Source organism: Hyaena hyaena, unplaced genomic scaffold, assembly GCF_003009895.1.
Source record: "Hyaena hyaena isolate Hyena2069 unplaced genomic scaffold, ASM300989v1 scaffold_267, whole genome shotgun sequence".
Taxonomy (NCBI): domain Eukaryota; kingdom Metazoa; phylum Chordata; class Mammalia; order Carnivora; family Hyaenidae; genus Hyaena; species Hyaena hyaena.
Window position 1 is genome coordinate 1957159 of NW_024080903.1, and position 27818 is coordinate 1984976.

The 27818-nt window shown below is 52.3% G+C and overlaps 2 protein-coding genes across 2 annotated transcripts; both read left to right on the forward strand.

Annotated features, from left to right (window-relative positions):
- Nucleotides 1-2086: 2086 nt before the first annotated feature.
- On the forward strand, nucleotides 2087-11710 carry LOC120240939 (probable 2-ketogluconate reductase). Its single transcript, XM_039245820.1, has 6 exons — nucleotides 2087-2188; nucleotides 2467-2851; nucleotides 3666-3837; nucleotides 5210-5388; nucleotides 8533-8629; nucleotides 11515-11710. Exons 2-6 carry the CDS (start codon nucleotides 2470-2472, stop codon nucleotides 11687-11689), a joined length of 1005 nt encoding a protein of 334 aa, XP_039101751.1. The 5' UTR covers nucleotides 2087-2188; nucleotides 2467-2469; the 3' UTR covers nucleotides 11690-11710.
- A 972-nt stretch (nucleotides 11711-12682) lies between these two features.
- On the forward strand, nucleotides 12683-27449 carry RBFA (ribosome binding factor A). The gene is given in 8 exon segments (XM_039245829.1): nucleotides 12683-12872; nucleotides 15741-15783; nucleotides 16377-16553; nucleotides 17093-17205; nucleotides 20040-20124; nucleotides 23962-24035; nucleotides 25098-25252; nucleotides 25255-27449. Coding segments are annotated over 8 exon segments (1164 nt in total). The 5' UTR covers nucleotides 12683-12711; the 3' UTR covers nucleotides 25611-27449.
- Nucleotides 27450-27818: the final 369 nt, after the last annotated feature.

A 27818-nucleotide genomic window follows, 5' to 3' on the forward strand; every position in this document is an offset into this window, starting at 1 on the left:
AGTTACTCCCTTACACGAATTCAATTTTTTGTCTGAATTAGCAAGCCCTGACGGGCCACGTCTTTCACCTGCTTTTGCGGAAATGCGTTGCGAATGTTGGTTTTCAAGTTTTGTTGGGCTCGCTGATACCTGGTGACTGGAGAGCCTCAGATTAAAGGGGCAAATGGTGCTTTGCTGAACCAGCAAACATTAGGAATCTGTAAATCCTTTGGCATATCTTAACCTTTCAGGTCTCTTTATCTAGTCCACTGCTGATTAGGTCATTTGCATCAAATCCAGAATCTCCTACCTGGTGAGAAAGGAGAGGGCTGACCGTGGCTCTTTTCAGCCTGTTTTCTGAGCCTTTTCTGTGCAGAATCTGGGCCAATGGCGTGTAGGGGGACGGAGAACAGACGATTCTGGTTTGATGCTCATGGATAGAGCAGGGAGCAGGGGCGGAGGGGCCACAATGGGCTTTGAAAGGGGTTGGAGAGAAGGTAAAAGCCAGCTGGTGCTGGGGGGAGGCAAGGCTGGCACTTCGGGGAGAGAGAATGATTTGGGAGCTATGGGACCCACCTGTCAAATATTAAGGGAGGAAGAGGCATAAGGAAATGGAATTTTAAGAAATTTTACTGTGTTTTATGAATTTAGTCTCTTCGGTGTAGTTTTGTTCATTTTTAGAGACTTGGGCAAAGGTCTAAATTGTTGCTGGGTTGAAACGGTAGTAACTCGCGCTCACTGGAGGCCCTCAGTCGGGTCCCCAGGCCCCGCGTGCTCTCTCTGGCCGAGCCGACAAGGCTGTGCCACGGGCTGCGTTGTCCTTTCACGTCTGAGGAAAGTGAGCTTGAGAGAGAAGGCCAGCCCAGCAGAGCGGTCGGTCTGAACCGAAAGCCCAGCTCATTTACAACCAAATCCTACTGTTTACTTCTTGGAGTTAAGTCATAGAATGTTAAAAATATCTTTAGTTAGGAACAAGGAACATAAAACCTTATTTAATCCATTTGGCAGACAATAACATGAATCTTTTACTTCCACAGTAAAAAATGGTCAATTTTATTTGTTAGCGCTGCATACATAACAAATTACCCTAAATTCCAGTGGCTGTAAAAACAAACTCTATGACCTCCCAGGTTTGGGGTCAGGAACCCAGGAGGGGCTTGCCCAGGATCGTACGAAACTGTAATCGAGGGTTGGCCAGGGCTGCGGTCACCTCAGGGCTCGCCAGGCTGCTGTCAGGCCTCCTCTGATCAGCTTCCAAGCTCACTCACAGGGGCCCCTGCACAAGGACGTCTCCCAGCCCGGCCCTGGGTGCCCCCAGGAGAGGGAGGAAGGGAGCCCAAGCTGTCATCTCCCATGGCTTCTGCCATATTCTCTTCACTAGAAGCAGCAGGGTTAGGGCCCCACAGAGCCACGGCTAACAGGAGGGGGGCCTTGGAGGCCACCCGAGAGGCGGCCATCACAGCTGAAGGGCGAAAATAAAGACTCAGGCAGGAGACGGAGGAAAGCGGTGTGATGGAGACATTGCTAAGTGGACCTTTTGCCCTTCAGGCTTTTTATGGACTTGTCTGGGAAGTAAAATGAATTCCAGTGTTGATGTAATTTGGAAAATCTAAACAGTAACTACAATATAATGATTTATGAGAAATAGATATTTCATTGTTCAGAGGACGAAAATGCTTCTCAGATATGTCTGGTCTTCATCCACAGTCCCTGGGAGCACCTCAGGGCCAGGAAGGACACCAGATGTGTTAATGAAGGAGACTTCTGGACCCCACGCCAGGGCGCGGCTGTGGCCAGGGCCACCAAGCCGGTGATCAGAGGGTTGGAGCTGCCGGCCCCAGCCCGACCTCTGTGGGGAGGGGAGGGTCTGGGGGCTAATCAGTCGCGGCTACGCAAAGAAGCCTCCGTAAAAACCCACGAGGCCAGCCTTTCGGGCCTTTCCGGAGACCTTCCACACCGAGGGGCCAGAACTCTCCGTGTGCCGGTGAGCCGGGCCCCGAGCTCCGTTAGGACGGAAACCCGACTGCTCGGCACCTCGCCCTGTCGGTCTCTTCCGTCTGCGCGCTGATTCACATCCTTGTATCTGTGAAGGAACCGGGAAGCGGACGTAAGCGTTCCTCTGAGATCTGTGAGCCGCTCCAGCAAGTTCACAGCATCGAAGGAGGAAGCCTTGGAAGCACCCACCTGCAGCCAGGTGGTCAGGGCACAGGTACCTGTGACTAGAGTCGGAGAGGGGGGCGGGGGGGCATCTTACAGGACGGGGTCCTCAACCTGTAGGATCTGATGGTGTCTCTGGGTAGATGGTGTCAGAACTGAATTGAATTCTGGGACACACTGCTGGGATCCTGAGAACTGCTTGGAGTTCTGGGTGGGGGAACTTGGAAACTGGGTGCTCAGAACCTTAGAAGAGCAACAGACGAGCATATTGAGCACATCGATTGTCTCTTAAAGACAGTCTTTGACAGATTTGTGCTTGTCTTCCGGCAGGCCATGGGGGATCAGGACTTACCTGGCATTTTGGTGTCTGGATTGGAAGGACCTCATGGTATATGTGAAGATCACATTGGAGATCTGCAGAAACACTTTAATGTCATTACGATGCAAGAATTTTTGGAAAGTAACACACAATTGGGTCCAAAGATCCAAGCTGTATATATCTGGGGCGGGAAGCCACCTGTTACCCACGAGCTCCTACAGAGTCTGCCCTCCTTGAAGATCATTGCCAGTGCAGGGGCAGGTCTAGATCACCTGGACCTGAAGCTCGTTGCCAGCTTTGGTGTGAAGGTGGCCAACACACCGCAGGCCGTTTCCAGCCCCACAGCAGACATGGCAATGGCCTTACTGCTGGCCGCAGCTCGCAGAGTCGTGGAAGGTAAACAGTCCTTGGAGATGCTGGTTTTCCAAAGAGAGCAGATGACAGATACTTAACACAGATGATAACATGATTTTATCTTCAAACAAAAGTCTTTCATGGGCCTTGAGTTCTTCCAGGCCTTTGTTGCCCTAGGGAATTAGAGCCACCTTCAGTCGTTTGCATCTACTTGGTGCCCGAGCCCAGCTCCCCAGCACATGTCGGCCATTTTCTCTCCCACCAAATTCCACTCGTTCACATAACAGGCAGTAATTTCAGCATCGCTATGGAAAGGCACTTGGAGTCATTCATTGGTCAGTCAGCATGCTACTCTTGGGTGAAGGCCCACCAGCGAATCGGCAGAATCTGACCTCTCCACGCAGGGGGCATCTTCAGGAAAGCCAGGCTAGCACTGCCCCTCCTCCCCAACCTCCTGATGGAGCTCTGAGCAAAGAGGAAGACGAAGCTTTGATGAAGGGGCTTGAGGAAAGAGGAAGCAGGCACCAGGCTCTGGTTCTGATTCTGGGTGCAGGTTCAAGCATATGCACACACACAAACGTACCAACACCAACAAGTTTTAACCAGAAATCCTCTGTAAGGTAAAAGAAGCTGGTATTTCAAAGCTTTGCCCAGGGTGCTCTGGTTTTGTTATGAGGAAACTGTCATTTGTCCCCTTCCTTCACCCCTTGCAGAAGCCCTTGTCTTCTGTCAGGGATGCACGAGTCTGTGTCTGCCACAGGCACCCTCTAACTCATTAGTCTGGCCCAGTAAGGGCTGTGGGTTTTCTGTGTCTGGGGCCATCTGCACTGCCCACTCTGTCCCTTGTATATTTTAGGTCATAGGTTGGCTATTGCACCAGATACAGAGAACTTTTCTATGAACTGGATGGGTCAAGAAGTGACAGGGGCCACTCTGGGAATTATCGGCATGGGCAGCATTGGCTATAAGATTGCTCAGAGGGCCAAAGCATTCGAAATGAAGATTCTCTATCACAATAGGAAACGCAGGTAAGCATTTGGAAAATGGACTTGAAATTAACCGAGCAGAATGTGTACCATCACTGCCTTCAATATGGCTTGGATGTAGTGACCCTCTGTTTTTCATAAGACTCTCTTACTCTTTCTCTCCAAAAAACACGATTGGTGGTCAAGAAAGGGATTGTGGTATTTTTATGATTACCTAGGAATGTGGCTGTGACTTTTTTTTATTGAAAATTTTCACCAAAAAAGAGATTTTAACTCACAACTGTATTTTTGTTTTTTTAATTTCTAAAGTGGCTTTTTTTTCAAGGAAGCTTTCCATACCTACTGAGCAATTTGGTTCCTTTAATGTCAACTTCCTCCCTCAGCCCGACGCCCAGTCTTACTGATTCTGTCTCCAAACAGCCTTCAAACCTGCTGTTCTCTCTCACCTCGTCGATGCCACTGGGCTCAGGCCCCATCCTTTCTCACCTGAAATACATATTCTCCTAAGAGGCTGTGCACATCTGCTCTCGAGCCTCCCACCCTCCTTGCAAACCAGCCGGATGATGGCCATTGTTTACAACCTTTAGTGGTTTTCCCTCACGTGGAATACATTTCTGGCTGGGAACAGTTCGTGGGTGTGTGGTGAGCCGGGAGATTGTGCGTCAGAACTGTGCCCGTTTTTCAATCACTGTTTGCACCATGGGCAGTGGAGGGGCTTGGGTAGATGTGACGACTTTCCCTGTGACGGTCACGCAGACACAGAGGCCAGGGTTCTCCGGGACAAGGTGTGTGGTGTGGGCGACATATCCGTCCTTCCTCCAGGCTGTCCCCTGACCAAAACACGTGTTCTGTTTCCCGTATTCGTGCAGTGGTGGGGTGCTGTGACCTCCGGGCTCTTGGAATTTGTGTTGGACAGTCCGCTGTTCGGGATGGCCAGGGCGGGGGTTAAGCAAACCCTGTCTGCCGCGGGCCCGGGGTCCTTGCCTTCCACTTGATAGGCAGGGTTCCCAGGCCCTCCCCTGTCTCCTTTGTTCTCTGCAGCTTGTGGTGTGTTTGCCGCATTCGGGAATGTTCTGTGGTCGCAGAGGCACACACCCATGCTCCTGCTTGGGGCGGGACCCACTTCTTGCCAGTAGTGTCCTGTCATCCCTGAGGGTCGGACTCACATCAGGCTCGCACCCGTCTCTGGGGGCTCAGATGAGAAGTTCCCAGCCTCAAGGAGCCTCGGTGTGGGGTGCAGCTCTGCAGACCCCAAGGCCTTGCCTCAGAGGTCCCGAGGGGCCCCCCGTGTTTCCGTGGCGGGGCGGGGGGCCCTGGACACTCCTTCCTGAGGTGCCGTGATGAATTCCTGACCGAGAAGGTGGTTTTCCTTCCTTGTCCCCGTCCGTGTCCCCCTTCCTCGTCCCCTTCATAGGAAGTTAGAGGAGGAGGAGGCTGTTGGGGCCACTTTCTGTGAGAGTCTGGATGACCTGCTTCAGCGATCGGACTTTGTGCTGTTGGCCGTGAGCCTGACGCCCCAGACCCAGAGGCTGATTGGGAAGAGGGAGCTGAGTCTGATGAAGTCCACTGCCGTTCTCATCAACATCGGCCGAGGTACTTGCCTGCGCCGCTCTGTGAGGAGGCCTGTGGGGCTGCGGGTCGACCCCGGCTGGACCGACACCTCTTTCTCCTGGGCAGCTGCGGGGTCCAGAGAGTCCGTGAGCACTGGTGGGTGATGAGCTCGAGGGAAGTTTCCATTTAGAAATATTTCTGAGTTTTGTTTTCACATCATTTCGAACCTCAAATTAGTAACAAAAAAGATGAGAATAGTACAATATGGGGTTTTCACAGCCCAATTAGGGCATCTACTTTGGGGTAGAGGCAGCACAGTTTGGTCTTCTAGGTGTAATGAAGCAAAATATATGGGGATAAATTTTCTGAGCCCTCACTTAAAAAATTTTTTTTAAATTTTTATTTATTTTGAAAGAGAGAGAGACAGAGTGAGTGGGGGAGGGGCAGAGAGAGAGAGGGAGAGAGAGAATCCCAAGCAGGCTCTGCACTGTCAGCGTGAAGTCTGGCATGGGGCTTGAACTCATGAATCTGAGCCAAAACCAAGTCAGACGCTTACCCGACTGAGTCACTCAGGTACCCCTTCACTTTTTTTTTTTTTAAGTTTATTTATTTTGAGAGAGAGAGAGAGAGAGAGAGAGCATAAGCAGGGGAGGGACAGAGAGAGAATCTCAAACAGGCTCCACACTGTTAGCATAGAGCCTGACTCGGGGCTTGAACTCAGGAGCAGCAAAATCATGACCTGAGCCTAAATCAAGAGTTGGACCTTAATCATCTGATCCACCCAGGTGGTCTCTGAGCCTTCACTTTAAAAAATAAATAACTTAGTATTAGTTTGGTTATTTGGCATTTATGTAGTGCTTTGTGTTTACAGACAAGAGATAGTTGGTCCTGTGCTGAGACCAAATATTGTGGGTTGGTGTGGCATTTATAAAGAATAGAGGATCAGAGGGATGCCTGGGTGGCTCAGTCGATCAAGCTTCTGACTTTGGCACAGGTCATAGTCTCATAGTTGATGAGTTCCCGCCCCACGTCGGGCTCTGTGCTGACAGCTCAGAGCCTGGAACCTGCTTTGGAATCTTTGTCTCCCTCTCTCTGCCTGTCTCCCTGCTTATACTCTGTCTTTCTCTCAAAAATAAATAAAACATTTTTTAAAAATGAAAAAAAAAAAAAAGAATAGAGGATCAGTGCTGACATCAGACATCCAGGCCACTCACCGTTGTGGGGTTGGGAGCCAGAGGACATGTGACCACCTGTGTGTCTGTAAAACAAGGAGAGCAGTGCTTGTCACGTGAGATACTGTAACTTGTAACAAGTACATAATTGGTCATTCAGTCAGTTGTGGTTTTCATCCATAGTTCCCGGTTCTCCACCCCACCCCCCAATTTCCTAAGTGTAGAGAGTGATAAAGGTGTCGTGTGTTAATGAAGGAGACTTCTCTCTGGACCCCACGCCAGGGCAGGGCTGTTGCCAGGACGGCCAAGCAGGTGATCAGACCTCCGTGGAGAGGGGAGGGTCTGGGGGCTGAACCAGCCAATGGCCAAGGATGTAATCGATCGTGGCGACCCAAAGAAGCCTCCATAACAATCCCAAAGGGCCGAGTTCAGAAGCTTCTCGACTGTGGACACCGGAGGCTGGGAAGACTGGCTGTCGGGAGAGGGCGCGGAAGCCCCCCGCCTCTCCCCAGACCCATCCCTATGCATCTCTTCCTCTGGAGGTTGGGTCTTAGCCTCTGTCGTATCTTTTAAGGAACTGGTTCCCCTGAGCTCCGTGAGCCGCTGCAGCACATTGCTGGGACCTCAGAGGGCAGCCAGTTGGTCAGGAGCACAAGTGACAGCCCGGGACTTCTGACTGGTGTCCGAAGTCGGGGGTGGGGGGCATCTTACAGGCCGGAGCCCTTACTCCGCGGGATCTGACGCTGCCCCTGGGTGGACAGTGTCAGAATCCGCGGGGCCCTGCAGGTGTCCCGAGAACCACCCGATTCTGTGTGTGCGAACCCCTACCCCACGTTGGATCCGGGCCCAGGAACTCTAACACAGTTGTTGGAAGACCAGAAACCTCACGGGGCCGGGATAATATGCTTCAGAGTTGTCTGCAAATTCAGACCATCTAGGTGAGCAGGAAGGACCAGTACTTTCAGGAATGTCGGAGACTGGTGAGCACACTAAAGATTCTGGAGAAGCGATCCCAGAATCCTAGGCTTCTCCCACAGCAGCACCAGCATACCAGGGCTGTGTCCCGGCCAGCAGCCCGGCTGCTCACATTCGGTCAGCAGAAAGGAGGTAGCCTCGGTCTTTGAGCCCCTTTCAGGGCTCTGCTTGAAGGAAAGGGCTTTCTTCTCAGCTTCTATTCAAACATAACCTGCTGTTCTGTATTTGAAGTGACAGTTACGGATAGTGCTTGTGGCTTAGTTTTTTCATGTGTATATACAGCTATCTGGCATATATAGCTATTCTGGTGTATACAGCTATCTGGTATATATAGCTGTCTGGTATACAGGTGTCTGGTATACACAGCTGTCTGGTATACAGGTGTCTGGTATACACAGCTGTCTGGTATACAGCTGTCTGGTATATAAGTGTCTGGTATACAGCTGTCTGGTATATAGGTGTCTGGTATACAGCTGTCTGGTATACAGCTGTCTGGTATACACAGCTGTCTGGTATACAGCTGTCTGATATATACAGCTGTCTGGATACAGCTGTCTGGTATATACAGCTGTCTGGTATACAGCTGTCTGGTATACAGCTGTCTGGTATACACAGCTGTCTGGTACATACAGCTATCTGTCTGGGGGCCATGAACTCTGCAGTGGTTTTGGGAGATAGGCCCAGGCTTGAGATCAAACAAACCTGGGCTCAGATCTGGGTTGATATGTCAGAAGCTGTGTGACCTTGGGTGAGTTTGTAACCTACAGGCCTCAATCTCCTCATGTGTAAAACAAATGTTGACTTCGTGAGGGTAGTGGAGGATTTGGTGAGATAGCATCTGTGAAGGGCTGAGTGCACTGTCTGGCATGTGGTGGGCTCACGACGTCTAACGACGAATCGACAGAATGACACTCGCGTGCTCTTTGTCAGACCTTTGACAAGATCAGGATGTGTCTGGAATAGTAGCTAATGTGACCAAGACACCTTTCCCATGTACTCCTAATGGTAGTGACTGCAGAGGAATTGTCTCGTTGCTCAGGTCTGTTAGTCGATCAGGATGCCTTGGTGCAAGCTCTTCAGACTGGGGTTATTAAAGGAGCAGCACTGGACGTGACACACCCGGAGCCCCTACCCAGGTAAGAAAGCCGGACAGAATCTACGTCCCTCCTGGTGCACGTGGGGCGGTCCCCAAGGGTCACCCTCCTGGTCCATGTAGGGCTGTCCTAAAACAGTCGCTGCTTTGAGCTTTTGCAGATGCGTTGTCACAGGCCTGTAGTAGAGTCTTGGCCATGCAGGGGCCTGAGAAGGGCTCTGGTGACCTGTCCTGTCCTGCAGATCATCAGACGTCTGTTTCAACACCTCCATGGACGGGGAGCTCCAGGCTCTCAGGCAGCAGCCCCCAAGGATGGAGACTGTACAGAATATCCCTGCTCATATCAAACCAAAATAGCCCTCCCCTTACCCGGTGACTCTAGTCTGACCCTGATCATTCTCCTCTTTTACAAACCTTATGTATTTTAAGACCACCACTATGTTTCATCTTAAAAAATTTTTTCTGACGTTTATGTATTTCTGAGAAAAACAGAGTGCGAGCAGGGGAGGGGAGGCACAGAGAGAAACGGAGACACAGAATCTGAAGCAGGCTCCAGGCTGTCAGCACAGAGCCCGATGCAGGGCTCAAACCCACAAACCATGAGATGGAGACCTGAGCCACCCAGGAGTCCCTGTTTCATCTTGCTTTTATTCCCCCCTAAACATCCTTCAATCACAGCCTAAAGTACAGCATCTCCAGACACCCAATTATTATTGTTGCCTTCTAGCACTGCAGTTTTAAAGGGCCTTTGAAAATGTGCTCTCAGGAACCGGGCACAGTGTCCACATTGTGTCTGACCACGCAGAAAACTTGCTCAGAAGTTGCATCAGCAGCCTCATTACACCCTTAGTTCATTGCGTTTTTAGTCAGCAAAAACTGAAATTATTCCCACAGTTGTTCATTGTGTGGAATTTTACACTTATTTCTACTTAATGTCATTTGCTTCTGTGTTTTGACCCATTGATCCAGCCTATTAGGGCTACAGTCTGGATTCTGTCATTTATTTTGAATCTTGATGCTGTCATTCATTAAGCTAGCAGTTCCCAGGTTTGATTCCTCCAGCTTTGATTTGTCTAGTAAACAGATTACTGTCTGAATGTTTGCTATTACAACCAAATAATCAATAACAATACACAATAATAATACAAAATAATAATACTATAATATTACTATACTATATACAATATATTACTATAAATAATACTATATATTACAATACTATAATACATAATAATAATACAACCAAATAAACTTTAATATCTAAGTTTATCAAGATTGACCATAGAACTTACATTTCGGAGAAAAGCAATAGTTTATCTAGAGCAGCTGTTCTCAAAATGTGCTCTGTAGACGCTTTCAAGGGGTCTGTGAAGTCAAAATTATTTTCACAATACTGTAAGATGTTATTTACCTTTTCACTTGTGTTTCAGTATAGCGCACAGTGGAGTTTTCCAGAGACTGATGACATGTGGTTATCACTCTGACAACGAAACGTGTGGTTCTAGTTGTTGTATTAAATTTTTTGTTAGTTTTAATCTCTAATACAGTAACTGTTGATAGATACAACCCACAAAAACAAATGTTCTCTGTGGCTCTCAAGTTTAAGAGTGTAAAGAGGTCCTAAAACCAAATGTTCGAGAACCACTAACATAGAACAAAAAATTTTTCAATGTAAACTAAGAAGCTTGAGCATTTTAGACAGTTGTCAACTTAGAAACCTAGAAGTCTAGTGCTCACCTGTTGGCTAGTCTGCTAAGATGAGCTTTTTATTAGCTTCATTAACAAGTCACAAGGCAAATACAGGACGGGGGTGGGGGGGTAGATCTCTAAGTTTATCAGGATTATCATGTGACTTATTTACATGAGGTGGTTGAATCTTAACAGTGCCAGTGACACACCATATTGCAAAGTTGTCATGGTACAACTCAGTTTTATTATATAACAAATAAGTGACAGTTATAGAGGTATTTGCTATGCTTTCTCAACAGAGTTGGCTCTTGCCTGTACACCCCATATTATGGACAGGTGTTCTTGCAATTGGCCATGAGTCAGCTATTTCTGAGTTCCAAGTCAGTTGAGACAAAACCAGTCACCCTGTCTCAATTCAGTTGTATATGAAGACTGGCTTCCAAGCCGGGCTGTTATATAGTAGGGCCCTCCTCCTTCCCGTTAGGAGGACAGAAGTGTTTTTCAGAAGAGTTCTTGTCCTGTCTAACTGTATTATAGGCTTTAAATTTTGATCAATTCCGGGGACAGGACAAAGTGTTGATGTAAATTACAAGTGCCCCCCAGAGAACTTCCACAGGTTTTGGGGTCCGTAAGACCCAGAGGTGTGCCCTCGAGCCTCAGCTAGGATAGAGGGTTATTGCTGCCTATTTTGGCCTTTGTATTAGAATAGTCAAGAGGCCCTCTTTGGGCACATGACTGCCCTTTCATCATGCTGGTTTTTAGTGTTTTCCATCATTTCAGTCTGCTGGACCACTTCATTAACACTTCCTTGTTTTCCCAGGCTGACTCCCATCCTCTCCCTTCTTCCTGGGAGACAACTCTCTCTAACCCAATTCTAGGTCATAAATATTTTCCCTCTGAATGCCACCACTCACTAACGGCACATTCAGCTTGTCCCATGATGTCTAGACTAGCACCCATATCCCAAAGGCCTTTTTTGCTTTTGTGGACCAGTGTTGTTTAATCACCACGTATGTTGTGCCATAGTGTGCTATGGCCTGAGTGTAGTCAGGATACATGTTTTGCACCCAAAAAATGCCGGGCTCCCCACAGTGCGGTTAGATGAGAGTGGTGATCATACCTAGGTATAATTTAGAATGTGCCAAAAGGCCACACTTAGCTTCCCTCTCAGTGTGGGGACAGACACCCAGAAGTTGAAATTAGAGCAAACAATGCTGAATAGTTGCATCTGCATTTCAGAGATCACCCTTTACTGACGTTGAAGAACATCACTCTGACACCTCACGTTGGAAGCGCTACTCATCAAGCCAGGCGACAGATGATGGAAAATTTGGTCGAAAGCATCCTGGCCTCTCTCCAGGGCCTTCCCATTCCTAATGAAGTGCGACTTAAACGGGATAATTCAGTGGGGTGACATGAGGCAGATTAAATGGGGGAAAAAATCTTGTTTCGTGTATTTACGTTACAATCCATCATACAGATCAATATTCTTCTGGGCGAAAAACCTTAAGAACAGCGCTCACGTTAACGGAGAACGCGGCGGGCGCTTCGCGTCCGCTCGCGCCCCATCCTCCAGCGGGTTCCGCGGCGTCCCTAACGCAGCCGAGCGGAGCACCCCAGCAGCCGGCAAGGGCAGGCCCTGGATGGGAACCCTGGGCTCGGGCTGCGCACTTCCCAGCGGGCCGCACGGCCTTGCATCCCGTTAGACCCCCGTAGGTCCTCGGACGACAGTCCCCCCGACTCGGACCCCCGATCCACTCCTTTCCGGTATTCCCAAAGCGGGTTTCGAGCACCGTCCGCGCGCCGCCGGCGTGCTGTTCGAAGCGCCGGGGCTTCCGCGGGAACGGCGCCCGGGATGGGGCGCTGCCCGCTGCTGGGGGACAGGAGCGCCGGGCCGGGGCTGCGGACACGGCGCGCCTCCTTTCCGGAACGCAGGGGAGGCCAAGGAGGCGGCCGGGGCTCCACTCCCGGCGCCCGAAGCCGCCCAGGGCGGACGCCTCTCCCCGCTTCCCTCGCGCGCTGCGAAGGGGCACCGGCCCCGCGAAGCCCCCTCCCCAGCTGCGTGCGGGAGCGTGAACCGCGCTCCCACTAGCGAGCCGCCGCCTGCCGCCTCGGGGGCGGGGCGGCACCTCTTCCCGGGCTCTAGACCCCGCCCCGCTGCGCACGCAGGCCGCGTCCCCAAGTCCCCCCGGAGGCGCGTCGCCACGCCCCTATGTCGCTCCACTAGCGAGTGTCCGGCTCCGGGCGACGCTGCGTTTCCAAACCCGCCTCACTCTGCGCGCTGGCGCTCCGACCGGCCTCTCGCCCCGCCCCACGTCGCCCCGCCCCACGTCGCCCCGCCCCACGTCGCCCCGCCCCACGTCGCCCCGCCCCACGTCGCCCCGCCCCACGTCGCCCCGCCCCACGTCGCCCCGCGCCGGCGCTCTCCGGGCAGCCATGTGGGCTTCGACTCTCCGAGTGTGGGGGCTTCGCGAGAGGCTCCCGGCGCTGCTCGGCGGACGGCAAGCGGCTCTTCTTCCGGGAGATGCCCGGGGCGTGCATAGCTCGCCAGTCCCATGTGGCAAGAACCTGCTCAAGAAATTTGCTTCGAAAACCAAGTAATGCGCACCTAGTCTGGACGAGGGGTTCCGGAGCGGGGGCGGTACTCAGGCAGCCGAGGGCGACGCCCTCGCCGTAGGGGGCGGGGCGGGGGGGGGTGGTTCCCGGGGTGGGGGCGGGGGGCGGGGACGGTGCCCAGAGGGCGGGGGGTGGTCAGCGGGGCGGAGTCGGCGCCCACGGGGATGGGTCAATGGGGCGAGGGGAGGAGTCCACGGGGCGGGGCTCACGGGTGAGGGGAGGGGTCCACGGAGCGGGGGCGTGGCCCGCGGGCGAGGGGCGGAGTCCACGGGGCGGGGGCGGGGCCCGCGGGGATTGGGTCATTGGGGCGGGGTTTCTGGCCCTGGCCTTAACCCTGGCGCACTTGGTCCAGTCTTGCCCGTTAGATTGATGATTTCTGAAGAATCGCCGCCAGTCCCACTCATCACATTTGCTCCTGTGCCCACTCAGCCTTTTTCCTGTTTTGTTTTGTTTTTATAGTTGAGCTAATTACGATTTCCTAAACGCTAACGTGTGTCAGGAACACACGAAGAGAAGTGGTGTGTACATTTCTGTAGGTTCTTGTCACCAGCAGGGTTTTTAGTAGATTCTCCAAGGAGGGAAGGGGAATAATTTGTGCTTGTCTTCTTCCTATGGTAACGCTTCCTTCGTTGGCTTCATTTGAGGATCGTTTTCTAATCCCGAGACGAATAGAAGACAGTACGTTGATTTCCATAGCACTTTCTGTTCTGACTAGGGTAGATTGGTTTGTGTGTTTGTTTTCCTTTAATAGATTAATTTTTAAAAACATTTACAGAAAAATTGTTAAAAGTTCAGAGTTCGCACATAACCACACTCCATGTCTCTTATGTTAACATGTTGGTGTGGCACGTTTGTCATGTTAATGAGCCAGTGTTGATACACGATTATTAATGAAGCATATGCCTTGTTCCGGTTTCCTTAGGGTTTTTAAAAAAATTTTTAATGTTTGTTTATTTTTGAGAGAGAGAGAGAGAGCCCGTATGCGCGCACCCACGAACGGGGGAGGGGCAGAGAGAGGGGGAAACGCAGAATCCGAAGCAGCTCCAGGGTCTGAGCTGTCAGCACAGAGCCCAGTGTGGGGTTCTAACTCATCCACTGTGAGATCATGACCTGAGCTGAAGTCAGACACCCAACCGAGCCACCCAGGTGCCCCTCAGTTTCCTTAGTAAAAACTAACATCCCTTTTCTGTCCCAGGATCCCATCCAGCCCCATTACATTTAGTCGCTCCTCTTGACTGGCAGTTTCCCAAACTGTTTTCGATGACCTTGATGGGTTTAAGGAGTTATGGTTAGGTATTTTCTAGGATGCTCGTCTGTTGGAATTTGTGTGATTTTTCCCCCTCATGGTTATGTTGGCATTGTGGGCTCTTGGGAGGAAACCAGGGAAGGAAAGTGCTGTTTCCATCCGGTCCACGTACAGACCGTCAGCCTGGTTTGTCACTATTGGCGCTGCCCTTGATTATGGCCACGTCTATCAAATTTATCCACTGTGAAGTTACCTACTCCCCCTTCCATAGTATTATTTTTTTAATGTTTGTTTATTTCTGAAGGGAGGAAGCAGAAGATCCAAAACAGGCTCTGAGCTGAGAGCAGAACCCGACATGGGGCTTGAACTCACAGACCGTGAGATTATCATACCTGAGCTGAAGTCAAACGTTCAACCAACTGAGCCGCCCACGTGCCCCCCATACTATTTTCTTTAGGGGGATTTCACTGTGTGCAGCCCCCACCTAAGGAGGGGAGTCACACTCTTGAATTGTTTGCAATTCTGTGAGAGATGCATATCTTGTTCAGCATTTACCAATTTGTGTCAGTGTGGATTGAACGGGTGTTAGCCTAGTACTACTTTGTTTTGCTCAGATTGTTTCAGCTTTGACCAGTGGAGCTCTTTCGTTTAGCTCCTGTAGATCTTTGACACACTCCTCATTCTGGGTTTTGTGGTGGTTTCTAAGTTTAAAGTTTTTATTTAGCGCTTCTTTTTTGGTGCATCCTTTCTCAGCCCTAGAATTAGCCACGTCTCCATATAGCTCTGGTTGCTGTTACTGCAGAGCCATCAGAAACGATGGTTTGGGAGTCGGCGTGTCTGTCGTTAGGACTTTTCAGCTGACAAAGCAGAATACACGTTTACTTTAATTTGTTATATACACTTGCCTGTAAACGTTTCCGTATGTGACCGCCGTATTGGTACAAAGAGGAACTTGAGTCCGTACTGATATCCCCATGGCTCATCTGGCGACCTTTCCCCGCTTGTCTGTAATCTCCCCCTGCAGCAGGGAGGCCTGCCTCCCCTCCACCACCCGTGTTACTCATGCAGCCCCAGCACGTGTGTGGCTGCGTGCCCCTGGGAAACTGCGGTATCCAGTGTGGTACAGTGTGCAGTGCAGCATGGTAGGCGTTCTTCTAATATTCTCTTTCTCCACCTTGGGGTTGGAATAGACCTTAAGTAAACATCAGGAGGTTGAATGAAAACTGTCCTCGGTCTCCCCTACAACCTTTGTTGTTGATTAGATTCTAAATTTCTTAGCCTCCCAGTAACATAATTTCTGTGCCCAGTTTAGCCCCTTAGAAAGAATTTTGGTTAAGCGTCTGGTTTTGGCTCAGGTTATGATCTCCCCATTCATGGGTTTGAGCCCTGCATCGGACTCTGTGCTGACAGCTTAGAGCCTGGAGTCCGCTTCAGATTCTGTTTCCCCCTCTCTCTCTCAACCCCTCCCCCACTTGTGCTCTGCCTCTCTCAAAAATAAACATTAAAAAAAAAGAATTTTGGTACTGTAATATTGAGTTGGTGTATGTAATATTTTTTTCTTTCATTTGCCTTCGGTATTATAGTTCTTATTTTCTCCCCACAGAAAGAAGTTTTGGTATGAAGGTCCTTCCTTGGGCTCTCACTTGGTAAGTCCAGAGTAGCAGCTGCTGTCGACAGTGGTGGGCGTGAGGTTCCAGAAGTCGGCAAAGCTGCAGCCTGGCGGTCCTTCCGTCTCCAAGTTCGAACGCACGAGTTCCGCAGGCGGGGAATAGATACGCTGGTAGAGTGAATGTAGACCTGAAAAAAAAAAAAAAGTCATACTAAAGTTTTCTGGAATGTTGTCTCTGTTATCAAATACTAAAGTGGTTTTTAGTGTGTGTGCATGACACGTGTAGATATAGTGCAGAGGTCTAAATAACAAATGGTTCTTGTTAGGAAAATTACATTTTGTGTTAGAAACCACTGAATCGTGTATCTTGAGAGAAGGAGAATTTTATGGTATGTGGATTATGTTTTAACAAGATTTGGGGGAGGAAAAATACACACGGACAGTACTTTTAAGTTTGGAGGGGCGCTAGTAGGTAAACTCTACGCAGGATGGTTATGAAAGCTGAGGTGGCTGAGGGTGACGTTGGCTTTTTGTTTTTCAAGGTGTTGAGTCCTTCCCAGCCCCCTTTTTGTAAATTAGGACAGGTAACAGACGGTCGTAACGTTGGCCTTTCTGTCTGTTCTTGGTGAGACGTACAAGCCGTCCCGGGTGGAGTCCCTAACGAGGAGCACCTCCGGGAAAACCAGGAAGGAGGACCAGGTGCGCCTGAGGGCCCTGAACGGCCTCCTCTACAAAGCGCTGACCGACCTGCTGTGCACCCCTGAAGTGAGCCAGGAGGTGTGCGACCTGAACGTGCAGCTCTCCAAGGTAGGCGCGCGCCAGGGGGGGAGGCCTCTGTGTCCTTCGGGGCCGGTCTGGCCTGTGGTTGGGAAGAAGGCAGTGTTCCCGACACGGGGCCTTGGACGTTCAGAAGTGATGCTAAGTATGACCATTGAAGCCGTGAAGACAGAGGGTATGTGTGCACGTGTGTGTGGTGGTGTGCGGGCACCGAGGGCGCGGTCAGGGGGGTGGAGGGTGTGCTCTTATCCTGGGGGGGAGACCGAGGGGCCTTCCTGCCGCCTGCATCTGCCTGGAGCGAGCTCAGCCAGAGGGAAATAGGAAGATGAGGGGCAGTTGCGGAGGTTCTGCTGTGCGCTGTGGGTTGGCGGCGGGGAGGATGGGGCTTGGGATTCCGGGCCCAGCTTCACCCCGTGAGTGTGTGGCAGGGCGTGGTGGCCTGTCGCGGAGCCCGCGGGCACGCTGCTTCCGAGTGGCGCCTGCCTGGAGCTGGTCTTTATCTGCTGATTGTGGTCTCCGGAAGCCCCCGGAAGCGGAAAGTGACCGGCGCTGGGGTGGGTGGGCCACAGGTCTCCCTGACTTCAGACTTCTCGGCCTGCCGCGTGTACTGGAGGGCCACCGTCTCCGCCGAGCAGAACGCGCACGCAGAGGCCGCCCTGCGGAGGAGCGCCGCACACATGAGGTGACCGCGCCGCGTGCTCGCTGCTGCTCCCGCCTGCGTTCCCCGCCTGCTGCATCAAGGGTTTTTGCTTTTAAGGAAAATTTGGAAAGCATTTTCTTGAATTTCAGGATTCAGTATACATTTGCGTGCAAAACATAATCTTGCACAGTGGTTCTCTAAGTGTGGCCCCTGGGGACTGGGCCCGACACCCAGGAGCCCCTGCGGTCATTGTAGCTTCATGCCACGTGCCCCCCGTAAAACACACGCCACTTTTATCTGAGAGCGTCCCTGATGAATAAGCAAGAGCTACTAATTCTACTAAATCCCAACCCTTGGGTGCCTGTCACTGTAATATTCTGTGTGGTGGGAAGCGAACCGAAACTGACCTGTGCTGGTGTGGCCTCTCGGAAACACAGCTGATTGCGAGCTGAAGTAGACACTGTTCTCTGGAAATAACAAGTGAACCAGCTCTAGATTTTTTTCAGATTTGACAGACATTCTCTCTAAAATGAACAAAGCAAACCTAGCACTTCAGGGAAAACAACTGACTGTACTTGTTGCCAGTGATAAAATTCAAGCTTTCAGGTGAAAATTGATTTTAGAAAACCTGTACCCACCACCGTGATTTTGATAGCTTTTTGATACTTAAAGACTCTTTTTTTTTTTTTAATGTTTCTTTTATTTATTTTTAGGAGAGACAGAGACAGCGTGAGCAGGGGAGGGTCAGAGAGAGAGGGAATCACAGAATGAAACAGGCTCGAGACTCTGAGCTGGCAGTCAGCACAGAGCCCGACGCGGGGCCCGAACCCACGAACCGCGAGATCATGACCTAAGCGAAAGTCGGACGCTTAACCGACTAAGCCACCCAGGCGCCCCGATACTTAAAGACTCTTAATGAGATTGTTGGGAACGTTAACAAATGGAGTGTTGTATTGTACAATGTGTGAATATTCTGAAAATCCGGGTAACCTGGTGAGTTGATATTTTCAAATGCCCAGTGCGTGAGGTTATAAACTCAAGCATAGGGAAGGGGCCATTCAACGTGTAAGATAAACTGATGGATTTTAATATAACAATGTGACATTCATTGATCTGGTTTCAGATTCCACTTTGCAACTAACTTTTAACAGTATCATTTGTTGAATTTTTGTGGAGTATCAGAGAAGATCCCATCCTGTCTGTTCATTTACCCCTTTTCCAGTTATAGGGCAGTGTGAGGCCGGAGTTTCTTCTGTTTCAAACAGAAAAACAGCAGCTTGAATGTAGATGCAGAGGGGAGAATCCAGCTGTCTTCCGTTAAGCTGGGCATTGGAGAAACTTGTGACTATGTAAACAAGGCCACATTTCTCAATGAGTTTTTTTTTTTTTTTTTAATGTTTTATTTATTTCTAGGAGAGAGAGACAGCGTGAGCAGGGGAGGATCAGAGAGAGAGGGAGTCACAGACTGAAACAGGCTCCAGGCTCCGAGCTGGCAGTCAGCACAGAGCCCGACGCGGGGCTCAAACCCACAAACTGCGAGATCATGACCTAAGCGAAAGTCGGAAAGTCGGACGCTTAACTGACTAAGCCACCCAGGCGCCCCTCTCAATGAGTTTTTTTAAAATAATTATTTTCAGTAGTTATTTTTCACTAAAAATATCCATGTAAACACTTAATAGGTTTGTTACCTTGAATGAATTAATGCATGTTTTTCAAATTCTCACTTTTAATATATCGTGTGGTAGAAATGGACAGATATGACACACATTAACAAGAGCTCTCTGTTGTTCTTGGTAATTTTTAAGAGTATAAAGGAGTCTTGAGACCAGAAACTTTGAGGACTACCAAGGTGGGTGGTAAAAAGCAGTTACTCTGTTTTCTCCCCAGTCTTAGGAAACGCAGAGCCCTGACCAAGCAACACTGTCAGAGCTGGATTCCTCCTTCCTGCTTCCTTCCTCTCTCCGTTCCTCTGCTTCTTCTTTGCACCTCACACTTCACTTTTAGGAGAGGGGCCGGAGTCCTGTGTGGAAAAGATTTCCGAGGAGTGTTGCGATAACAGTGTTGCTTTCTGAGGAGTTTTAGGTTGTCAGAATATGCAGCTGAACAGACGATCCCTTTACCCTCTCTTCTGCTCACCTGAGGTTTGGTCTAGAGGCTTCCCTGCAATCACGTGCCAGGACCTGCCGTCACTGTGCAGGGAGGCTGTGCACACAGTGCGTTTGCTGCGCACCAGGCCCAGTCGATTCGCCTTAGTCTGCTTGTATTGAGTGACTGATGCGGAACATGATGTGTGCCTGAGGATGGTTGGCGCACTTGTGTGGCCTTGTTGCCAGTGAGTGTCCGTTGGAATGGAGCCTAGGCAGGTTGTTGGTGCCCAGACCACACGGCTCACTGCCACGGTGCTGCCCAGGAGGTGTCTAAGCGAAGATCAGGTTATTCGTTAGGATCTCAAGAGTTGGGGGCACCTGGGTGGCTCAGTTGGTTAAGCATCAGACTTCAGCTCAGGTCATCATCTCACAGTTCGTGGGTTCGAGCCCCATGTTGGGCTGTACTGACAGCTGAGAGCCTAGAGCCTGCTTTGGATTCTGTGTCTCCCTCTCTCTCTGCCCCTCCCCCACTCACACTCTGTGTATGTCTCTCTCTCTCTCAAAAAAAAAAAAAGAGTTGGATTTAGGCAACTAGAAACAGTTGTGATGATGTGTTTTGTGTCCCCTCTGTGATGCGGCAGTTGGCTAAGGAGGACTTTCCTCGGCTGACGTGTTCCTGTTTTGAGTAACATGATAAGCAGATCTTCTGTCTCGCTCCGTGAGACTATTGTCTGTTTTCTGTCTGCTAAGTGTCACCTGCTCCTACACAGTGTACTCGTCTGTCTCCAGGCATATTTTGATGTCCCAGCAGACCCTGAGGAATGTGCCACCAATAGTGTTCCTTCAGGACAAAAGAAGTGCAGTTCTAGCTGAGGTAAGGCTTCTTCATTAATTTTCCAAACAAGTTTTTATCTGAGTAAGATTTTATATTTAACTTTGAGATATCGGAATGATGATGTGTACAGTTAAAGGAAGTAACCCTTGGAAGAGTTCAGATGAGGAGTGAGGCCGCCATGCCTCCGTCCCTGCCAGACTCCCCAGAGGGAACTGCTTTTTCAGCCTCTAATTTTTAACTGCTTACCACTGTATCTCTACCTGGGAAACCAAGTCTCTGTTTCCTGACAGAAAGTTGATGCAGGCGGAGCCGCCTTCCTCCCTGGATTTGAGCATCTGCAGTTACTTTACACCAGAGCTTACGTCTCTAACTGTTTCGTGGTTATTTCCCTTATTTTAAGTACAAGTTAATCGTAAAGGTTAAAACTCATGTATACATATGTGTGTGTATATATTTATATCTGCGTGATATTATTTGGTGGTCGTTAAGGTATGTTATGCGTTTAAAAAGTTTACAGTAAGTAGCATTTATGGTTATCATTAGGTGACTGTTACTCACTGCAGGACTAGGGGGTGGTGAGAGCCACAGAGGAAAACCGACCTAGTTGGACAGTTTTATCTTTGTGATTCATCATACAAGCAGAACTGAAAACCTTATACAGACAATAACCTTGACAGGGGATTTTCTTAGCGAGGAAAGGAGACAAAGGGGTAAAGTGACCAGTGCCACTCTTAGAGCCCCCGGGAGCGCGTGAGTCACGGGGTGCGCGGCAGGGAGCTTACGCGAGCCGCCGGCCGGGGTTGGGGACGCAAGTGCCGCTGCGGGAGGGGAGCCCTCTGTCTTGCCGTCCCAGGCGTGTCCCTCTCTCGCCGCGGGCCCTGCCCAGCTCCATGGGCTCCTTTCTAGAAAAAGTGACCAGGGGGAGGGAGGCGTGTGCTCAAAGCATCCTGGAGCAGTCCTTTCTCAGAAGTGCTGCTGGGCGTTCGCGGTGGAGGCCACGTGGGCCTGCCCCGCGTCTGTCCCTGCGGCCTCGTGTGCCCGGGGCAGGGGTTAGGCTTCCGCTCCTCTTGCCGGCACTGTCGTGAGAAGCCGGCGGGGCTGGACCCAAGGGGTCTCTGGTGTGGGTGCGTGGCGAGCCGAGCGCGGTCACTGTTGGCTTGTCTCATGTCAGTGCGGGGACACTCGTGTACGTGTGTAACGGGGTTAAAGTCAGCCAGTGGCAGAGTCACTCGGATCGACGCACAGATCTGAAGCTGGGGTTTGTGGATGACACGGAGTCTCATACCCGGCGCGTACCTGTGTCTCGTGTCGGCTGCGCATGGGGGTGTCGCGGGTCGTGGGACGTGGTAGAGGCTGGCAGTGGTTTCGGCCCCGCACTTGGCGGTGGCAGGAAGCAGAGCGGTGGCCAGCTGTGTCCACGCCGGACCCCGAGGGGCACTTGGCGCCACCGGAGGCCCTGGCAGAGGTGCTGGGCGGCGCTGGCATCAGGAGAACAAGAAGGAAAACCCCAGGGAGATGGGTGCGTGCCCTTCTCCCGTGTGGCTTACACACGAGCGTTGGTGACCACACTGAGTGTGGAGGAATCACGGGATCACAGGGCTGTGTCCTGCCCCACCCCCCACATGCACACATCTGTGACCCGAAGCTCCCGCTCGGAGCCCACGGAAACACTTGTGTGCCAAGGCGTCCCAGCTCCAAGCCAGCGGGGAGCACGGAGCCAGAGGAGAGGCCGTGTTCCCTTTGACTCCACCTGCAGGATGTTCAGGGACACGGGCTACTGATCTGCAGTGACGGAAGTCAAACCGGTGCCTGTCTAGTGGGGAGTGGCCAGGAGGGCACGGAGTTTCCTGGGGTTCGTTTCCGGAACGTCAGGGGGATGTCCGTGGGCACAGTCCCTTTGTGACATGCCACCGAGCCGTACGCTTAACGTCCTGTGCACCTCTCACGCTTGTTACATTTCAGTCACAGGGTTTGTAAAATGTTGATGTTATCATAATTACAAAGAACGAAAAGGGAATTTTTAAAGAAAATACATAAACTGTGGCCTGAGTGTTGGGATTTACTACACATTTGCTGGCCTCCCCGCTGACCCAGGCTTCTGGGAGCAGGTGTCCAGCCGAGCTCCCTGACCCTGTGGGCCTCGTGCTCGAGTCTGTGCTCCTGTCTCCGCCCGAGTGTCCCCCCAGGGCCCCCCCCCCGACCCGAGCCTGAATTTCTCCCTGAGGTCAGCGGAGCCAGAGGTTCTGTGCAGCCGGGTTCGGCCCAGGGCTGAGCCGCGCGGCCTGTGTTGATGCCTAGGAGTCTGCTTTGGTTCTTTGTTAATAAGACTTTCAACGTGAGCTAGGGGTGCTTGGGTGGCTCAGTCGGTTAAGTGTCCGACTTCGGCTCAGGTCATGATCTCGCGGTTCGTGGGTTCGAACCCCGCGTCCGGCTCTGTGCTGACTGCCAGCTCGGAGCCTGGAGCCTGTTTCAGTCTGTGACTCCCTCTCTCTCTGACCCTCCCCTGCTCACGCTGTCTCTCTCTCCCTCAGAAATAAATAAAACATTTAAAAAAAAAAAAAACTTTTAGCGTGAGCTTTAGTGACCATGATTTACCCAGAGGCGCCCTCGCCCCCCAGGCCCCCCCCCCACCAGTCTCTCTTTGTTTGTTAAGTTTTATATCTCACACCAACGTGGGCTTGAAATCATGACCCTGAGGTCAAGGGTCTGATGCTCTTCCGACTCAGCCAGCCAGGTGGTCCTGCCGCCACGAGTTTTCCTCGTTAGATTTCTGGAATTTCACGGACAGGACGTTGTCTCTGCACCTGGCTGCTTTTGCTCAGCCCTGGTTCTGAGATTCACGCTGTTTCAGTGCCAGCGGTTCCTTTCCTCTTGGGAAGCGCGGTCCTCATACGACAGGCTGCACTTGGCTCGTTCACCTTCGCACCGACCTGTGTCTGTCACTGATCCTTGGCCGCCCTGTGTGTGTACACATTTCTGTGTGGATGTACGTGTCTGTGCTTTTCGGTCAGCATGCGTGCGTGTAATTGTGAGGGAGCCGCTGGTCAGAGGTAGCGGGGCCGCCACCTGCTGCTCGTGCGTGGTTCACGTGTGTCCTTGACGCCTCCTGCTGTCGAGTCCCGTCCCGTGCGCCTGTCGGCCTTGCTGCGCGGGTCGTTTGCCCAGTCTCGTGAGGTGTGCCCAGTGTGGACTCGCACAGACGGCCACGCGTCCTGTCCTTGCCGGGTGTCAGCGGATGTGTTCTCCCAGCCACCTCGGGAGACACATGAGGGCCGTGTCCGGTATTTTCTGTGGACTGATTTTCCTCCTGGTTCTACCGTGGGCTTGTGGTGGTGTGGTCTGTTGCTGCAGAACACTGTGCCATCCCTCAGTGTCCAGGGAGCGGGGGCGGTAGCGCCCTGAGGGGGCAGCGATACGTGTGCCCCCACCGAGGGGGGCTCTTGTTTCCAGATTGGGCCCCTTGGCCACCTGGGAGCTGGAGTCACACGCCCGACCCCTGACTGTGGCTGTCGCTCCGCCAGGAAGCTTTCTTTTCCCAAACAACTTCTGCGCCAAAATTGAAGTATTTTATACAACTTCATTAGGAATCAGGAAATGTTACTTAATTGAACTAATACTTAACTGGTTTCTTCATAAGTTTGACTGACATTTACAAGTTTTAAGTGTAGTTCTAGGAAAGCCTCGGTTTGTTATCAGAGAAAATGTGATTGTTAAGTAGCAGGTGTTTGAGAGGACAGACTGGTGAACAGGGCCTCATCCCTGGGGGCGCCAGTGGAGGGGCGCGGAGGGCCGTCAGAAGGCCTGTGCTGGAGCTGGGCCGTGGTGCAGGTGGCGCAGAGGTGTGGTTACTGATTTGCTCTCTCTTCTCCTTTCCAGGTTGATCGGTTACTGGCAAGTGCTGACTTTGGGCCCCCAGAGGAAAGAGAAGACTGTGTGCACAGTGATGCCAGGTACACGTGCACGTGGTTTTGATTGTCCTGCACAGACGCCCTGAGGTGGTTCCTGTAACAGCTGCCCCGCTCTGCACCCCCGGCCACGCACTGACCCAGCAGCCTGGCAGTGGCCTGTGGCGGGTTCCAGGGCCGGTCTGCCGTGGTCCCGAGTACTCAGCAAGGCTGCTGGGAGTGCTCGGTGGCCTGCCCGTCCGTGCTGGAGCCCATGACATCTGCCATCGCTATAGCGACTCGTTGAGGGGACAGGTGTCTCTCCCTCGCCCTTGTTGTCCACTGAGCACATTTTCCCTGAGCGTGTCCCGTGGCTCTGCTCTGGCACATGCCGTGCGCTTGTGAACAGAGCCACAGTGGAGCCTTTGGAGCTTGCGTGTTGCCGGTGGAGGCCAACAGGGAGCAGCGAATCCACAGATGATTGAGTGTCAGGAAGGGCACGTAGGACACCCCCTCCAGCTCGGGGTCTGGAGTCGGTGGGCGGTGCTGCAGTGAGAAAGAGACGTGAGGTGCATGTGGACGGGCCCCATCCGGGTGCGGGAAGAGCTTCAGCGGGTCCCGAGCCTGTGTCCTTAGAGCGGGCGTGTCAGTGTCAGGGGCAGCGCTCTCGGGACTTGGGTGGGTGGGGCCCCCAGTGACCCGCCTGCCAAGGGAGGGGACGCTGTGCCCTGAGGCCCCAGGCAGCAGTGAGTCCCCACGTCCCGGACCAGCAGGGGGTCGAGCCTTCCGGAGCAAGCAGGAGGGGCTTAGAGGCAGGACATGGCCACATTTGGGTTTTGACAAGTACCCTGAGTGGCAGGTGTAAAGGACCTTACTCGCAATTCTGCCTCGCGGGCCTGCCACACTCCTCGCTGTGTCTGGGGAAAAGCAACTGGAAGCGCGTCTGATGGGAGGGCCGTGTCGAAGCTGCCCTGGCTGCAGTGTGCATGGCCCCAGGAGCGCCCCACAGCGGAACCCCTTCCTTACGCCATTGCCCCCGGCCTCCTCCGGACGCCAGGAGGGGACCCAGGAGCCCCCACGCCGCCCGGCTTTGCCCCTGCTTCACCTGACGTCTCTTCTCCCCTCCAGGGACTGTGGGGCCCTGGACGCCCCTTCGCCACGCAGCACCCCGGGCTCTACCGCCTGCTCCAGTCTGTGTGGGATCGATCACGAGGCGCTCAACAAACAGATCATGGAGTACAAGAGGAGGAAAGAGCGAGGGCACAGGGGCGAGCGCCCTGCGGAAATCCACTGACACACACCGGAGAGGGAAAGGCGGCAGCCGCGCCCTGTGCGGATGGCGGCCTCTCCCGCGGGAACCACCTGTTGGAGGCAGCGAGCGACCACCCGGACCCTGACCTGGAGGGCTCCTGGGGTGCAGGACGGGTGGAGGTGACCGAGGGGTGTGGGGCTCCGCTGCGCGGAACGGCGGTCCCACAGCCCAGCGGACTCGTAACTCAGCCTGAGAAGCAAGGGGCTGTGGGACCAGTCAGGCCTCCTGGTTCCGCTTCTCACGCCTGGCGGCTCCCAGCGAGGAAAGCAGAGCGTCGCCGTGTTTGCACGTGTTTCCGCTCACGCCCTAAGCGCTGTCCTCCTGGGTGACGTTGGAAAGGCCCCGAGTCTAGTTGCCCCGCGGGCAGGACAGCTGCCGTGTGGCTCAAGATTGTTGGAAGGAAGTGAAATAAACCCTCCTCCGGGTCCGACCCAGAGCAGCGTGCTTGTGGGTGTGGAGCCCCCACGTTTCCCAAGCAGCATCAGCGTGAGATCCTGAGAAGGGCGTCAGCGCGGTTTGGATGGTGAGACGTGTGTTAGTGAGACGGTGCAGGGAGGCTCGGGACTTGGCTTTTGTAAACCGCATCAGGAAGGGAGCACTGCTGTCACCTTGGCACCTTCTGTGTAGGTGCCTGGGGCCAGGGCCGGTGCCCAGCAGGCAGGCGGCCCCTCTGGGAGGGCCTGTCACAGGACATGGGCAGACCACGGCGAGGTCTAGGCATGTAGCTGTCTGGTGGCATTTGTGTGACTCTGTCCTGGAAGGTACACGCAGCCACGCATGTGGAGCAGTTTACCTGGGAGTGCAGGTGCTGATGTGCAGACTGTCACCTTGTGAAAACACACGCGCTTTGCCCGAACCGGCGGTGGGAGGACACAACTTGCGCCTGCTGTCTTGAAAGGGGAGCTCGTCTGCCGTATTTCCCAGAGGTGGGGACGTGCTGTGCAGGGCCACTCGGGAGCTTCAGGGTCACTCAGGAGACTGAGGGAGAGGGGAGGTGTGGCCTCTGCAGGAATGAATGGCCGAGGCTGGACCGCGGGAGTAATTCCAGCAGCCTCTGGGCTATCGCAGTGCTTTCTGCTTGTTGGGTCCTGGCCCTGGGGGGGATGTGCAGCGGAGGGAGTCCTGGCTGGTGTGCGAGAGTGAGATAAAGGAGGTGTTTGGGAGTGTGGGCTCCGGATTGGTGGGTTTGCATATAAAAGGTGAGTTCACAGGGGAATGGTCTGCTGTCTTTAGGAATTAGCCTTGGGAGGGGCAGTCTGTCCGCAGCCAACAAAGTTCCCGAGATGTTAAAACATCACAGATACGTAGCATGAAAGCCATGACTAATACAGACCCTGCAGCACCAACCAGCCCGCTCTGCTGACCGCACATCTGGCGCCCGCTGCAGAAGGCGCCCAGACGTCGGTGCTGAGCCTCGGGCACACGGCCTGGATTCCTGGGTCAGGAGTGCAGTGTGCCGAGAATGGGGACGTGCCTGTTGGCGTTCCGTGTCAGAGCGATGGGGACTGGGAGAGGCCGGCGCAGGCTGGCCCTTTTCTCTCTTCCACTTGTGCGTCCAGACTCAGTTCTGTCAGAAGTCAACAAATGGCAGGAAAAAGGTGTGTTTGCAGACCTGGGAAATTCTGTGCTCGGTGCTCCTACAGGTACCCTTAAGTTCTCCCCGTGAGTATGGTTTGAGACCAGAAACGGGGCAAGACTAGAGCAGAGACGGAGGTTTTACAGGGTTAGAGGTGATGGTAACAGCGTCTGTTCGCTGCTGGCATGTAGTTCCCTGCCCGTGTTTCCGGGATCCATCGTCTCTTTGGTACGAAAAGAAACCTCACTAACCACAGGACTTCTGAGGACAGAGGGTGCATCCTCGCTCACCTTGGATTTTGTTAAAAGGACTTGGAACTTCAGTTAAAGTGCGTTCAGGGAGCTTCTGGGTTGGTGCAGGTGGAGACTTGGCGTGTGCGCGTGGCCGCTCCCTGCCTTCCCTGCTGCTTCCGTGGAAGAGCCTTGGTTTTCAGTCGTTGAACGTTGTCTTCGTGTCCAGAAGGGTTTCCTCCCTCGAGGAAGGAACGTCCTGGCCGTCTAGGTCCTGTCAGTAAACTTCAGAGTATCTCCACCTTTCTTACGGCATCTTCTCTGTTCAAGAGTTTGTGGTACGTGCTTTTTTTTTTTTTTTTTTTTTGAAAATAAAAAATACTTAGGATAAAGTGTATTCAACACCACAGTTAAATGTCTGACACATCTAAGCTCTAGAGTGAAGGAAAGGCAAGCCCATGCGACCCCAGCCCTTACTTTGCTCGTGTTCTGTGCCCTCCTGCTGAGGTGTGGAGCCCAGTTTGTGAAGTCCCGTGTCCAGGATCGGCCCAGTTCCTAATTAAAGGCCATCAAAATTACATGAAATGTAGCACTGGGAGGAGTATGTCACGTGAAAAAATAGAATTCAAAATTGCCTTTCAGTAGCTTGAGATGAAGAACCAGAATCAGTCAAACGAAGCTTGACAGGGATACATGTAAATTCTTGTGATTAAGATTTAAAATACTAATTC